Source organism: Melospiza georgiana, chromosome 20 (assembly GCF_028018845.1).
Source record: "Melospiza georgiana isolate bMelGeo1 chromosome 20, bMelGeo1.pri, whole genome shotgun sequence".
NCBI lineage: Eukaryota > Metazoa > Chordata > Aves > Passeriformes > Passerellidae > Melospiza > Melospiza georgiana.
The window spans coordinates 8,456,571-8,471,634 of record NC_080449.1 but is presented as its reverse complement, the minus strand read 5'-3'; the positions used below and the strand labels follow the sequence as shown (position 1 = coordinate 8,471,634).

The following is a 15,064-nucleotide window of genomic DNA, read 5'->3' as shown; positions in this document are numbered from 1 at the left end:
AAAGGAAGGAATGTGCAGGGATGGAGCTGGAGCAGGGGAGAGGACAGATTCTGAGTGGGATTCCTTGCCACAGTGGAAACACTCCAGCCTCATCTGTTGATAGCAGGTTAAATTTAGATGTCCCAGTTTTGGAGGGAGGGAGGGAGGGGTGGGGAGGGGACACAGCCAACTCACAGCTGCTTTGGTGAGATCCTGGAAAAGCCAACAGCTCCTGGACACTTCTCCCTGCACAGGGAGGCTGGAAAAGCCCCTGTGGGGGATGAGGAGGGCACAGGGAAGACCATGAGCTGCTGAGCCCAGCACAGCCCGGGTGAGGCTGGAGCTCTGCTCTGGTGCCTCAGCTAACACCAATCCTTGACTGCAGCACATCTCAAACTTTGCCTTTCTACGAGTTTTCTCCCTTGGTTTTGTGATTTTCTGACCTCAGTTTTAAGCAGACTGAGGCAACAGTTCCTTCATTTGAAGAAACCCTCTGACCTCCACAGTTCCTTCTTGAAACTCTGCAGGGACTTTCCTCTGCTGATGCAAATCAGGTTTTGTTCCCTATTTCTTCTCTCACATCTCCTTAAGCTGTTAATGTGCAGCAGCTGCAAATACTCCTTTCATTCCTTCATGTTTTCAAGTTTTAAAGCAAAACATTTTTAGCAATGCCCTGAAGAACCTTGAAGCACCTATGAAAAATAAAATAAAAATACAGTGCCAGGAATTGCCACATAATTGTAACAGCTCCTGAAACAACCTGCACTGAGATTCTCAGGGCTACCTTTAGTAGCTTTTGTAAATTGGTCCCTACAAAGCTTTTGGTTGTAGAGTCCTGGAAAAAGGATTTCCCTGTGAGGGTGGTGGGGGCCTGGCACAGGGTGTCCAATCCCTGAAGTGTCCAAAGCCAGGCTGGATGGAGCTTGGAGCAATCTGGGATAGCGGGAGGTGTGGAAGGGGGTGGACTGAGATGGGCTTTAAGGTCTCTTCTCCCCCAGACCATTCCATGATTCTGTGAAGAGCCCAAACATGGGAGAGCAGCACTGGAGAGCCAGCTCTGACTCAACCACGATTCATGACTTTGGGGTTGCCCCAAACCCAGGAGAGCAGCACTGGAGAGCCAGGGCTGACTCAACCATGATTCACGACTTTGGGGTTGTCCCACATTTCCCTCTCACCTGTGCACCTGCAGAGAGGTCCTGTGAGGAGCCCTGAGTGCAGCACTGGTGCAGGGGGGCTCACTGCCTCTGTCCCTGCTGGGATGGGGCTGTGGGGAGGCAGAACTGCAGCCCAGGCTGGGGCACAGCAGTGCAGCCCCAGCACTCGAGCTTATCCCCTATCAGGGAACACAGGAGTCCCAAACAGGCCCTGGCAGCACAGAGCCTGCACGAGATAAGGGCAGAAAGGAGAAATCCTGGCTCTGCAGCAGGGGACAGACTCACACTGGAGAGGAGGAGCTCTGTGACCTGCTGGGAGCTGCAGATGGGGTGAGGAATATGCTGAGAGTGACCACAGAGCCCCTGGGGAGCTGAGCCCACGGACACGTGTGGGTGTGCAGAGCTGGAAGATGTGTTCTCACATCCAAGCTCATCCCTGGGAGAGGAAGAGCCACGGAGGCACAAAGGTTGGAAAGGACCTCCAAGGTCATGGAGCCCAACCGTTGAGCAAACACCCCCATGCCAATTAAAGCAAAGCACTGAGTGCCTGTTCTCCATGGCTGCCAGACCCCAGAGCCTCATGGCTATGAGAGGGGGGACAGGGATGGACTCACTGCTGACCCTGTGAGCCACAGCTGCCTCTGCCCAGCCCCTAGGGCTGCACACATTTATCCAGGAACACAACTTGCCCTGGCACTCCCAGGCTCGCTCATGCCAGAGCCTCATGCAGGATTATTTTTCCTTGTAAGCAATGCTGCAAGCAATGCACCAGGGACACATGAAAACTAAGAAGGGATAAATAAAATGTCATTTCAGCCTCTGAGCCTGGGCACATACACAGCTGAGGGGAGAAGGGAGCTCTGCTCCAGAATGCTGGCAGAGAGCAGTGCCCTGATTGTTGGCAGGAGATGGAGCCACCACCTGCCTGCACCCTTGCCCAGCCTCACTCCCTGCTCCAGCATCTGCAGCACCTTCCCAACCTCCATCACCTCTGTGAGACTTACCCCAGGCCTGAACACCTCACAGCAGCTCCCTCCCATGGTCTGGTTCCTGCCACTGCCAGGATTTTGGTCAGGGACACATCACCTTTGTCTGGAAAATAAGGCCAAACCATAGCTTTGTCACAGAGGTAGAAAAATTAATTACTTAAATCTCATGTTTGAAAGGCTTTGCTGTGTAAGGCTTGGTATTTCAAAATGTGGTCTTGGCCATATCCCTCTGTCTGGGAAGGGAAGGACATCATTCCCTTGGCCCTTCTGTGCCACAGTGGGGAGGTGACCAGAAGACAAATGCCAGTGGTGTCCTGCTGTTGTTGAGCTGGGAGGGGATGGCAGGGCAAAAGCCCTTCAAACATGAGATTTAAGCAATTAATTTTTCTACCTCTGTGACAAAGCTATGGTTTGGCCCTATTTTTCCAGAGAAAAGCTTTTTTCTTTTTTTGCTCTTTTATCATTCGAGGAAGCAGAAATCCCTGTTTTGGTCTCCCCATGGGTTTGGGGAGATCCTTTTTGTGCCTGAGGCTCCCCTCTGCCCACCACAGTGACACCAGCCCTGTGCTCTGTCACAGCACAGCCCTTCCAGCACTCGGCTTCCCACTGCCCTGAGCTCTCAGGGGAGGGGAAAAATAAGTGTGTGCCTTCATTAGACATAATTAAGATTTTGCCTTTGATAAAAGCCTTGGAAGATTTCTGCTCAGGAAAAAAAAAGGCACAGAAGGCAAAGCTCCTCCAGAAGAGTGGAGTGAGAGGTGCTGGTTACCCAAGGATTAACCAGCATGGACAAACTACTGAGTGAGACCCCAAACCTGGCTGGTCCTTGACTTGTTCCCCATCACCAGAGGCCACTTTTAGCAATGTGACACAGCTGTGACAGCCTCTGGCAGCCACCAAGCCACTGCCACACATACACACACACACTTACCAACTCCTTGAGTCATCTAATGAAAATGCAGATTTTCCAGAGCAGACTCTGCTGGGTTTTGTGCATATTCCTGTGGGCTCTTGGTCACGATCAGCCTGAGCTGCTCAGCTCCTCCAGCAGCTGCTATGGAAACAGGGAGCAGCACCTGCTTTTCTCAAGGGCACATAGTTCAGGGGGCTGGGCTGTTTCAGCCAGGATTTGGGAATAATTGCAAGAAAAGGGATGTTCAGTCAGGGTCTGGGGTAGTTCTGAAGGGACAGGAGTTAAACAGGAACCAAGCAGCAGAGGGCAGGGACACCCCCAACTGCTCCCATCATTCCAAAAGAGAAACTCTAAAAGGCTCAGCCTGCCAACACCACATTCTTACCAAGCCAATCTTCTCCATAGCAAGAGGCTTCTGAGCTATCTGGGGGAGCACAGCTGATATGGCCTCTGAGGAGGTGTCACATGCCACAGTGAGGGGAGATTAATGCAAAGAATTTAAGGTCAGTGGTTTGGGCCAGCTGCTATTTATAAAGAGGAAAGAAAGCACAACAGCAGTGTCACCTCTAGGCCTTAAGAAATGTTGTCTTGTCAAGGAGAGCACACTGGGAAGGGCATGCTTCAATCCATCTTCAGCTTTTCTTCACCTCCAGACCAGCCAGTGTGGAGTATTCTCTCTGTCCCAGTGCTGTGGTCCCTGGATCACCAGAACTCTCCCTGTTCCCCCAAAGGACTGGGAGGTTCCACCCAAATCCCAAAAGTGCTGCCTCTAACATCACCCATAGCACACCAGGTGTGAAATCCAGGGCTTATGGAACAGCCTTGGAGCCCGTGGCCTTACAAAGCCTCTCCACAGCTAAAAACATTGCCCACATCTCTTCATTTTTAAAGGAAACCTGCCTAACATCATTCCCAGGTGCAGCGATGGGAAGGACACCTTAGCAAGGACAGAGTTAGGAAAATATTTTTAGGCTGATTTGAAAAAAAATATAACAATTTCTTCAGGAACTGTTGAAAAATATAAGTTTATAATGGATATGAAAACAAGAAGTTACCAATTATTTACAATTCCCAAAAATGATCACATGTCCACCAAACCAGAAAATGTCACCTGTCATCATATCATATGAAAAGAAAAAAAGAAACAATATAATGTTTCTGCTGAAAACAGAAAATGCAGAACTCCCCAAAACATCCTAATAGGACCAAGGAGAAAATCCCATCTAATCTGCTAATACAGGAGCTGCTATTTCAAACATGCTATCCACAGAGCAACATTTGCAGGTTTCATGGAGGTCAGATGCATCAAATACAAAAAGTGTTTGGTCAGAAGTCTTTGGGGCATTCTTAAAAAAATTGTTTAGTATGTTCAAGTATAAACACATGAGAATTTCACAAATGAAACTGACTAAAGCCAAAAGTTACAGGAAAAAAACCCAAAATCTCATCTCTGTTAGAAAACAAAATGTATCCAACAGTAGAATCCAACAACCAAAGCCAAAAAAAGCAAAATCACTAATGGCTCTAGATGGAGGTCATGTGTCTCCTTCCAGGGCCAGAAGTTTTCCCCAGAACCTGAGTTCCAATTTTTGAGTTCTGTAAGATGTACAGAAAGGTAAAAATAGGAGAGCTTTTACTTCCCACCTCTTTGCTGAATGTTACTGCCATGGGAACGTGCTCTGCACGCTGCCAGCTTCTTCCCAGATAATTTCCTATTTCTCCACCAAGCCTCTGGCTCACACATGACTCAGTTTCAGCACTTCACTGAGATAAGCATGTGCCCCATCCTAGACTTAAAATTAGCAGGGCAAACCCCAGCCCCTTCTTCAGAGCCTGGGATAATCAGGCATTCTATTAATGAAAAATGTGCTGGTTTATGTCAGGAACCAACTGGAGCTTCTCCCTTGGGTAGGCAAGAGATGGACAAGAAAAAGCTGAGCTCAGCACACATCCAGCTCCTGATGCAGAGAGATAATAAACCCTTCCACCACAGAAAACATCAAGCCAGATAAAATAGTTTAATATAGAGCAAGAGCAAGTATTGCATAAAAATAAGCAAAATCTTTTTCTTAAAAAAAAAAAAAAAAAGTCTGAGAACTCGTATTTAGAAGAAAAGCTGGTTGGGTATCAATCATGTGGGTGACTCATGAATGCAGGAGCTACAGGAAGAGTTCAGGATGTCCCTAGCTTCTCCATCCACTAAATCCAGAGGAAGATCTGTGGAGCAAGATAAAAAGAAAACACAGCAGTGAGTGCTAGAGCCTCCCTCAGGCAGCATTAATTCAGCAGATCTCTCAATCAAACCTGCAGTCTCCCTAGTACCAGGAGCTTTTTATGAGAACACACAAGTATTTCCAGCCTCTTTTACCTGAGCCTGCAGCAACACACACTGACTAGATATAATTGTGCTTATTCTAGAGCCTGCCATCTGCAGAGATCCATGTTCTCTCCATCTGACAGGGAAACAAAGTTTAGGAAACTTGCTGGAAGGGATCCAGCCAGGCAGAGGCAGAGCAGATGACAGAGTTAACCTTTAACTGTAAATCATCATCTCACTTCAGCCACCAAAGTACCAACTTATCTCATTCCTTGTTTCAACCTGATAAATGGAGCAGACTCCTGATTCACACACACAGCTTGAGCAGAGAGATCATGTCCCTGAGAGGTGGAGAGGGAGCATGATCCAAGTGGAAATTTTCTCTTAAGAGACAGGTAAACCTCTCTGGAAAGCTCACATCCAGAGCCTGGACTTGGACCTCTGCAGCATCACCAAAATGGGAATAGAGCTAGTATTTAAATGCTATTTTGAGTGTTTGCTCCTGTAAACCATTCCACTCTTTATTCTGATTCAATTCCTATTTTTAAGGAAGAGTTAAGACACAAAATGGTACTTACGTGTTAGGTGATCCAAAACCAAACCCTGAAAGAAAAGCAAGATAGAAAAATAGTTGGTAAAAGGGAAAACGAATGCTTAGGATTTGTAGTAAATGTCCCCTCCCACACACAGATTGAAAAATATTTCTTTCCTGCCTTAGGCCAGGAAAAAAGCGATGGGCAAACAATGAAAGTCAAATCTCCATCTACAAGAGAAGTGACTTGCCTGCCTCCTGAGAGAGCTTGGCTTTCACTGCTCATCAGCCAGGTCATTCATTAGCAGCCCTGCAGACAATGTGCCTGCTTTGCTCCTCTCTCCCTGAGCTGCTTTTTTGAGGTTTGTGCTTAATGCAGGCCCCTGGTGTCAGGCAGCCACCAGGGAACGTGGCCCTGCCTGAATCACTGTGGCTCCACTGAACTGCAGCACAAAAACATTTGGCTGTTGGTGCTCCAGCTCAGTTTTTCAGTGCATATTCCTCTAACACTAAGCACTTACAGCACAGATACCCAAGTGGGTACTGAAGAAATATTCCTCATTTCTCAGTATTTTCCTTGGAGGAGAAAGAGCAACTCCACAAAAAGGGGTGAAAAGCAGTAAACAGATGAGGTGTGCAGAGCAGTAGTGATGGGCTGCCATTGCAGCCAGCAGATCAGTCATGAATTAGGAGCTGAAGGCTGAGAAGGTGCTGTACCTCACCCTGCACCTCTGTCCTCCTGGACATGGTGCCTTCCCTACAGCACCAGGCAGATTTTTGAGAATTCCCACCAAATTTCCAGGGAAAACCAGAGACATGGGGATGTTATGGTGATTTTAGCCTCTCCTACCTCCTCCACCTGTCCCAAAAGCTGAGAATCCACTGCTCTGTGTGCCAAAGCCTGTGCCCTGCTGGGACAGGGAGCCAAAGGTGGGAGTGTTCTGGTTTGCCAAGGTGCCAAACGACGCCGTGTTGTTACTGGTACCACCAAACCTGCAGGTTTAAAGAGAAAAATCTCAGTTTGCAAACATCATCTCACTTACACTGGAAGTTTGTCCCCATGCCCATGATAACAGTGCACTCCTTAAATGAGGATACATCAAAAGGTGGGATCAGTTGATATGAATAATTGTTCATTTTGGAAAGAGATTTCCTGCTTTGGCAGAATATTGTGCATAGCAAGGTCTGTTCAGCTCCCATTCTAAACACACACCAGGCAAATATGTTCATGCTCACACACAGTGTATGTTTTCAAGGGCTTGGAAATACCAACTCCAGCCAACAAATGGAATATTTTAATTTACCCCTCTGTGTGTTCTCACCAAAAGCACAGCATTGCTTCACAAACAGGGCAGCAAACACAGAATTGGTGTGAGCTGCTCAAAGTCAGAGCACAAACCAGAGCCCAGATACAGAACCCAGACTCTCAAATTTCAGAGGGTACCTTCCCCATTGCCCAGAAATATGCAGATTTCTCAATTCCTTTCTCCCCACAGCCCATTTTGAACTACACAAGGTTCCAGTGCTTCCCTGAAGATCTTCACCAACCTGGCACTTCTCCCCACCAACTCTAACTAATCACTTCCCTAATTGCCTTTGGGGACTGAAATGAGAAACACTTTTATATATGAAAATGTGCCTTTCTCCACCCACTCTGTCCAACCAGGCAGCACAAAGCTCTTGGTGTGACACACTAATGAGACCATGACATGCAGTGTTTCTCTGCCCTTAGAAGAAATGTTCTCAAAGAACGACCTTCAAATTTAACTTAAACTGGGCAAAATGCAGATTTCCAAATGACAAGCTCTGCTAAAGCTCTGCAAATGCACAACAATCCTAAACCCCAGCCTGAGCAGAGCTGGACATGTCACAGTGTGCCAGCTCTACCGGGCTGTGCCTCGCACAAACTCCTGTCATTTCTCACTTCAAACACAACCTGACAGCACGTTAACCCACCTCTCCATCCATCCACATCCAGGAGACTTGAAAACACCCAAAACACAGAGCTACATCAAAAGCTATCTCTGCAGACAAAAGACAGCCCTTGTAGCAATGTGACAAGCAATTCACCTGGCAAAGGACATCACCTCTGCTGCCCCAGACACTGCCAAGTGTGCACACTGCCTCCACACAGACTGCAGAGACACCAGGGGCACTTCAGTGACTCTGCATCTCTGCTCCTGCTCTGCCTTCTCATCTCTCAGAACCACAAATGTGCTTTTCTCAGGAGAAGCAGAACAGATTTTTTATTTTAAAAAGAAGCAAGACTGGGTGATGTGTTCAGAACAAGAGGTTTCAGAGTGCTCCATCCTCTCAGGACCACGCTACAACACAAATCCTGTCTACCTTGTGTAAGGAAGAGGTGAAAAGAGTGACAAGAAAACTTGTGGTTCAAACAGCTCCCTTCAGGCCTGTTGGAAAGGCTGCACACAGTTTAAGTAAGAAACAGCTTAATATGGACGGATTTTTTTTCCAGACACATAAAAGACATGAAATGCAGTCATTGCCTGGTAACAATTTCATCAACCTATCTTGCCCAGATTTTCAGGTCTTTTGTAAAGCTGCTGTGCAAAACACAACTGAGATGCACTTGAGGTTAGTTTATAAAAGCAAAATATTATTTGCCCACCAACAGTTGGAACTGCAGGCTCTGAAGAAGTGTAGTGGTTTCTATTTCTGATAGCCCCATAATTTATTGAGTGATGCACATTTTTCAGAACTGAAGCAGTATGAATCACATGTATTTAAGTCAGCAGAGTATTCTCAGGAACTGGAAGCTAATACAACACCATGTACTTGCAAGTAACTCCTTTGGAATTGGGATTTTTAAAGTTTCACTTCAAGAGAAAGGCAAAAAGGAAGTCCTGCACAGATGCTACAGAATTAAACTATTGCTCAACATTTTGTGGTGAGATTTGGATTTTTGTAAAGATGCCTGGGAATTTTGCACACTCTTTTAAAGTTTTAAAAAATCAACATCATCAGGGAACTCTGAAAATATCAGACTGAGTCTCTACCTTTCTAGTAGAGAAAAAATTGTCAAAGCTTCCCACAAGTGAAGTCACTGAATTATCTTTCTTGAGTCTGCAGACTGCTTATGCAAGCCCTCTTTTCCATCAACATGCTGCTTGTTCTGAATCCCATTTTATCTTTAAGCTCTCCATGTTGTCACTAAGCAGATCCAATCTCAGTACAAAATCCTGCAGCACAGTGGCTTGATGATGGAACTGAACAAACCAGCAGTTGATTTAAGCTAAGTCATCCCTACAAACACATCTTCCTTTTAAGATTTAATTAAGCTGCCTGTATTTTCACTTTCCAAAGGGACTCCTCAAGCTGCTGCACATTCTGGACAGCAGGGGCACCTGGCTGAAGTCTGCCCCAGCTCAGGGGTACCTGCCCACACCTCACAGGAATTAACAAGTCACACTTCTGGATGCTCCCCTGAGCCTTACATAAGGGCAGTTCCTCCTGAAACCAGACAGAGAGACAAACACTTGTGAAATTTATAAACACCAAGATTGGGGAGACATCCTGTTTCCTCTCCTCACTGGAAGTTTTTCTCTTTTTAATTGACTCTGTTCAGTCTGACTTGTAACTGTAGCACAATGCTGAAGAACTGCATTTGCTGCCTCCTGCAGAAGCTGCTTGGCAAGGTTTGGAATTTTGTACTTGCTGAACAAAGCAAGGAATGATGTGCTGTCTGCTCTGGTGCCAAGCACAGGCTTAGGGGACACAGGAACAGGTAAAAACAATCAGGGAGGGATAAATATGAAGAGCTCTGGGCGCACAGACTGTTACAAGTGCCTCATCCCACAGGTGAGAGAACAGCCTGAATTCTCATTAGCATCTCTAGCCCGAATCTAACCAGATGATAAAGTGTCTGGACAGAGTAACAGATAACAATAATTGTTATTTTCTTTGCTAGGCATAGTTTGTAGTCCTAGATTTGCACACAGAGAAAATACCCCTGCATTTCCTCACACAGTTACAAGCTGACATCTCTGAAGCTAAAGATTCAACACAGGATTTACCAGCATTACAATGCTCACGCTCATTCTTTGGGGTGCAAATTTTAGTTTTATACCTTAATATTTTTGTCTTTTAAACAAACCAAGGACAGTTTGAGCTTACCAGCCAATGACAGAACATATTCCTCACGTCAAAGCAGAGGTAACCAAGCAGAACCTTGTCATGCAAGCAGGCTGCTTTCCCTGGCTTACCCAAATCCTCCAGCGCTGGCTGCTGCCGTCCCCTCGCCGAACACTTTGCCTCCCGTTGAGCCCAGAGGGCTTGAAAAGGTTGGGGCTGAACCGAATGCTGGCACCCCTCCAAACCCAGGGGATCCCCCAAAAGTGGGAGGGCTGCCAAACACTGGAGCAGCACCGAAGCCACCTGAGCAAAACAGAGGCAAAAAAGGGGACAGGAATATCACATAAACGATAAGGCAGAGAGAGAAAACAAAGAGCAGCTTTCCAGGTAGGTCATGGGGTGTGCATCCTATCATATGGACATCAATTTATGGAATTAATTCCAATCTGCAGGGTGTTTTGTTGTAAGAGATATGGGTAAGAGAAGTGCCTGAATGCATGAAAGAAAACTGCAAGTGGCAAGTCTCCCCCATCTCTGAAGATCAGAGAGTAATGCAAACTTGGGCTTTAAGTGATTCAAGGATGCAAAGATTCAGGAGGTAGGGTATGATTTAATTCTGGTTTAAGTGGTGGAAACTAAAATGGAAGGATTAAATGCCAGGTCAGTGGAACTGCCTGCAGGGAACCAAGAACTTATCTCTTGGCAATTTCTGTTCAGGGGTTAGCTGCCTCCTGCAGCTCTGAATGGATTTCTACCCAGATTATTTCTTTCTATGTTCATCTGCTGATATTACTGGCCTGTTTCACTGTGGAACATGAAGGACACCTGCTCTTTTATTTGACCAGGGATGAGGATGGGATACCACTGCACCTTTTAATACCCAGGGTGAAATTCCAGTCCATGCCAAGGTAATGGATACTGTTTGGCTGTAAACACAAAAGGTCTGGAAAAAAAATAAATGCTAGGCCTGAATTATTTAAATGCAGATCAGATATTTTGTTACCTCTATCTCTAGGAAGTTAAGAGCATTTATCCCAGGGGCTGAAGCTTTGGTCAGCAAACACTCTCTTTAGCAACGTATATTAACATTTTTCACTTTCCTTTTTCCACTATTTGAAGTAGTGAAATGGGGATAAAAGAGGTTACAAAACCCAGAGCAAAGCTTGTAAGATAATATTCCAAGGAAGTATCTAAAATAAGAAAAATGTATTCAGTTCCATGTTCTGTACTCTTAACTTTACAGAACATATGACCAGAACTAAATTACACAGCTCTCAGCTCTTAAAATGCAATGGGAATTTTTGGAATCAACACCTGAGGAAGTGGTGTACTGGATGCTGCTTAAGAGAGAGTAAAATTCAGTCTTGGACCCACCAGTTAAAGCTCCATTCACTCAGCCATTTATTATTTTTCATTTATTGTTCAGAGACAATTCTTGTCCATGCACCGAGTCCAGGCTGTGCACAGCTCAGTGCAGAACAGCAAATACCTCCCAGACAGTGAGGGCTGTCCTAGTGGGTGCTCCCCAAAGTACCTGCTTTGTTTGGAGTGGAGAACCCAAAGCCTTGGGAGGCCACACTTCCACCACCAGAGCTGAAAGTGCCTGTAGGCTTCTGCTCTCCAAAGGAGGAGCTGCCAAAGCCAAAAGTCTTTGCTCCGCTGTTTCCAAATAAGCTCGAAGAATCTGGGGAGACGAAGAATATTTATAAACAGCCAATACTCAAGAAGACAATATTCTACACTGCACTTCATTAGCTGAAGCAGGAGAAAGGAAAATGACTTTTCTTTCCACAAGCCCCAAGCACACAATGAACATCACACTGACAACAGCACAGGGAGAAGCCAAGTTTTCCCTAATTCCTACAGGACTTTGTAGTTGCACCAAGATCCATTCTGGGTTTGAGAGACCACTAACAAGCCTTTTTTGCTGCAATCCAGTAAATTACCAGGAGGGATGATTTGTTTAGATGCATCCTGTGCCCCAGTCAGTAAAAGACAATTCCTCAAGTGAGAAATCCCAGCAGCTACAATCAGTCCCTCCAGACAACACAAATATCAGCAAACCACAAATTAAAGGTTCTCAGCTGTTTTGGCAATGCTCAGTATTTCTACACAAGATTATCTAACAGGACCTTAAAGTAGGAGCCAAACTTGTCCAGCCTTACTGAGAAATAACTCATTTTCTTCATCCTTCATGAGCCTACAGGGAGTTTTTGCATCTGGAGGCAGGACACAGAACAACCAAAGCTTTTCTCTGGTAAACCATCTGTTTTGTTTCATCACAAACCCCAGAATTGCATTAAATGATTAAATTAGCAAGGTTAGAAAACTGACCTCAACCATTAATCCCAATGGATCATTAAAGATGTAATAAAATAAATGGATTTTCTCTTTTAAGGCTTGAAGTGCTACTTCTAACCACTTGCAGCACTAATTTTACAGCCTTCCTTTGTTTCCCAACTTTCATGTTCAGCAACTGCTTCCCCTTCTTTGGGCTTCCTACCTGCCTATCCATATGTCAGAGCAAATTCTGATAAAGTACCTTGCATGTGCTGCATAAAGACATTAATTTTTAGGTAGAGGTTCACAAAAATTCTCTCCCTCTCATATTGATCTGTTGCAATTTTTACAGTCCTAGGGCGATGAGAGATGATCAAAGCTTTCTAACTTCCATCCAAGTTGGAGGCAGAAATTCAGTGACAAGAATTTTGAGTATTTCATTTTAAGGAAGGATTTAGACAAGAATTCTCTACAGAATATAGATATTATTCACACTTCTTGTTTGTTTCAATGGCTTCCCTACTTGTTTTCCATAAACCTAGAAGAAAAATTCTGGATTACACATCACACATGCACTGGTTACTCCCTCAAAGCCTTTCATATTAACACAGAATTTACTCAAAAACAACTAGCAGAGAAGCAGATGGGCTCACAAAAAGCAGATGGAAATCACAGCACATTTTGTATTCTTGTTTTGTTCACTTACTCTGGGAAGCTGCAGATCCAAATCCTCCACTGGAGGAACTGAAGGGATTCTTGTTGGCTGCATCCTGGCTTGGCTTTCCTCCCAAACCACTGAAGAAGCCTCCACCTCTCCCACCACTTCCAGCTCCAAACAAGCTTCCACTGGAAGAAGATGGCTGCTAGAACACAAAAAAAGGACAAAAAAGGGATTTAAGCAAAGTCAAAGCAGCACGTGTTCCCCCCAGGCTGCTCTGCCTGGGCCTTTTCTCTGGATGTCTGAAGGGGCTGACAAACCAGCCAGCAATCACCTTCCAAAATGGAATGCCATGAAATTTTATTTAAGTCTCTCTTAAATCTTGTCCACAGCACAGAATAATGCCTTTGAGACTTGCCCTACACTTGTCCTACTTTCCACATAGCATGGAATAAAGGCAGGAGACTCACTGCATCTATCTTACCTTGCATGTGATAAAATGTTTGTGTCTCCATGCCCCCTGCAGTATTCATGCAGATGCTGCTTTGGTGCTTACCACAACAGCAAATATCTCCAGTACAGACTGGGACACATTTTATTTAATACATCAAACTATATTTTAAAAAAAATACATCAGAAATAAGGAACCCTGATCAAGTCCCCCACATGTAACAGCCCCACAAAAAGCCATAAATACTTGCCTGGCCAAAGACAGTGCCTCCAGTATTTGCTGCTTGCCCAAACACAGAACCTGTGTTACTAGAACCAAAACCTAAGAGGAAAAAAAAAGAAAAATTAACCACCAAAACTATTACCAGAGTGTAAGACCAGGACAGGATAAGGACAGGTCTTCCATACCAAAACACAAGGATACAAATGATGTTAGCAAACATATCTAGGATGGACAAATACAAAGCATGTCCCAACACACAAATAATAATTTACACTGAAAGTTTATAGCAAAATCATTCTCATTCTCTCTTTGGCCAACTTAAAAACAGACATTAGAAGGCCTTTTCACTTGTAGGATTGTAACTAACACTAAGAGAATGGAATTTCTGTTAACATGGCTACAATAACATGCAAGTCGTGCACAAGCACTGGAGCATTCTGATTGCCCTTGTGTAAAGAGGATCTGAGCTTTGTTACCTGAAGACTCCTGTTAAAGATAATGAAATGTTTTGATTAAAAAAAGAACTCCCCTTTCCATTTCCCAGTTCACTTAAATGTGCCTTTTGTAATAAAACTTGCATCTCTATAATTAGGAACACCTTTCTCGAGCAGAGTTCACTTCCCACCATTTAACTATTCTCTGCTACTGTAGTTAAAATGAGCAAGCAGTTGCCTGCAGTGCCATCATTTTTAATTAAATGAACCTAATTAGTTTTTCTTCTTTGGAAATACATGCTCTCCATTATTACTATGCACTTGTCACTTTTCCCTGGAAGCTCTCTGAAGATTGTACAGAAAAACCTTTGGAAAAGCCCCAACAATATACTGGAGAACAAAAAGGGACTGACCAAGGAGGTTTGGTCTGTGCAGGAATCCAATTTAACTGTGTGGACAGGCAGCTGATGCTCCTGTTACTGCTGTATTTAATTTTGAGATGTTTCCAAATGCAGAAGTGGATTTAACAGATTTTTCCCTGCAAACCCATCACTTTGAGGGCTTAAATTTATTTTTTTTGCCATCCTAGCTTATGACAATGTTACACCTGGCTGTACATGCACTGTTGCATCTGTTCAGTGCAGGCCACTGAGGGAAGTGCTGCATCTGTGTTTATTCATTGCCTTGGTTATGGTCTCAGAGCTGCTCTGTCCCTTTCGTGCAACAATTTACATTTCCAGTTATTGTGCAACAGGCAGGACAATATGTAATTCAAAATTAAATTAAGGTAGACTAGCAAGTATAAAATGAAGGCAGGACTGGCTGACAAGGCTACATTCAGAGGCCTGCTGATGAACAGTGAAGCAGAGCAAAAGCTTCTTTTGCCTCCAACATTAGTCTGCTTCTCACATCCACTGCAGCTCTTGTTCTTCTAATTGAAAACAAATCAGAACAAAACCAAAAAAATGAGACCCATCAGGTGCAATAGGGGGGGGAAAAGGCATTAATGCCATCCTGCTTTCCCCAGTGATACACTCCAA

At 44.7% G+C, this 15,064-nt stretch overlaps 1 protein-coding gene across 3 annotated transcripts in view; it reads right to left on the bottom strand.

Moving 5' to 3' along the window:
• Window positions 1–4,047: 4,047 nt before the first annotated feature.
• The window catches only part of NUP214 (nucleoporin 214), a 39,317-nt gene continuing 28,300 nt past the window's right edge, over window positions 4,048–15,064 (bottom strand). For 2 of the 3 annotated variants that reach the window (XM_058038213.1, XM_058038215.1), the window contains exons 30-36: window positions 13,619–13,689; window positions 12,966–13,122; window positions 11,514–11,663; window positions 10,111–10,282; window positions 6,738–6,880; window positions 5,934–5,958; window positions 4,048–5,255 (exon numbers count right to left, since the gene is read on the bottom strand). In XM_058038213.1, coding sequence (XP_057894196.1) covers window positions 5,222–5,255; window positions 5,934–5,958; window positions 6,738–6,880; window positions 10,111–10,282; window positions 11,514–11,663; window positions 12,966–13,122; window positions 13,619–13,689 — 752 coding nt within the window. In that variant the 3' untranslated portion in view covers window positions 4,048–5,221. The remainder of the gene's footprint in view (window positions 5,256–5,933; window positions 5,959–6,737; window positions 6,881–10,110; window positions 10,283–11,513; window positions 11,664–12,965; window positions 13,123–13,618; window positions 13,690–15,064) is intronic. The other variant, XM_058038214.1, reaches the window with a different exon arrangement.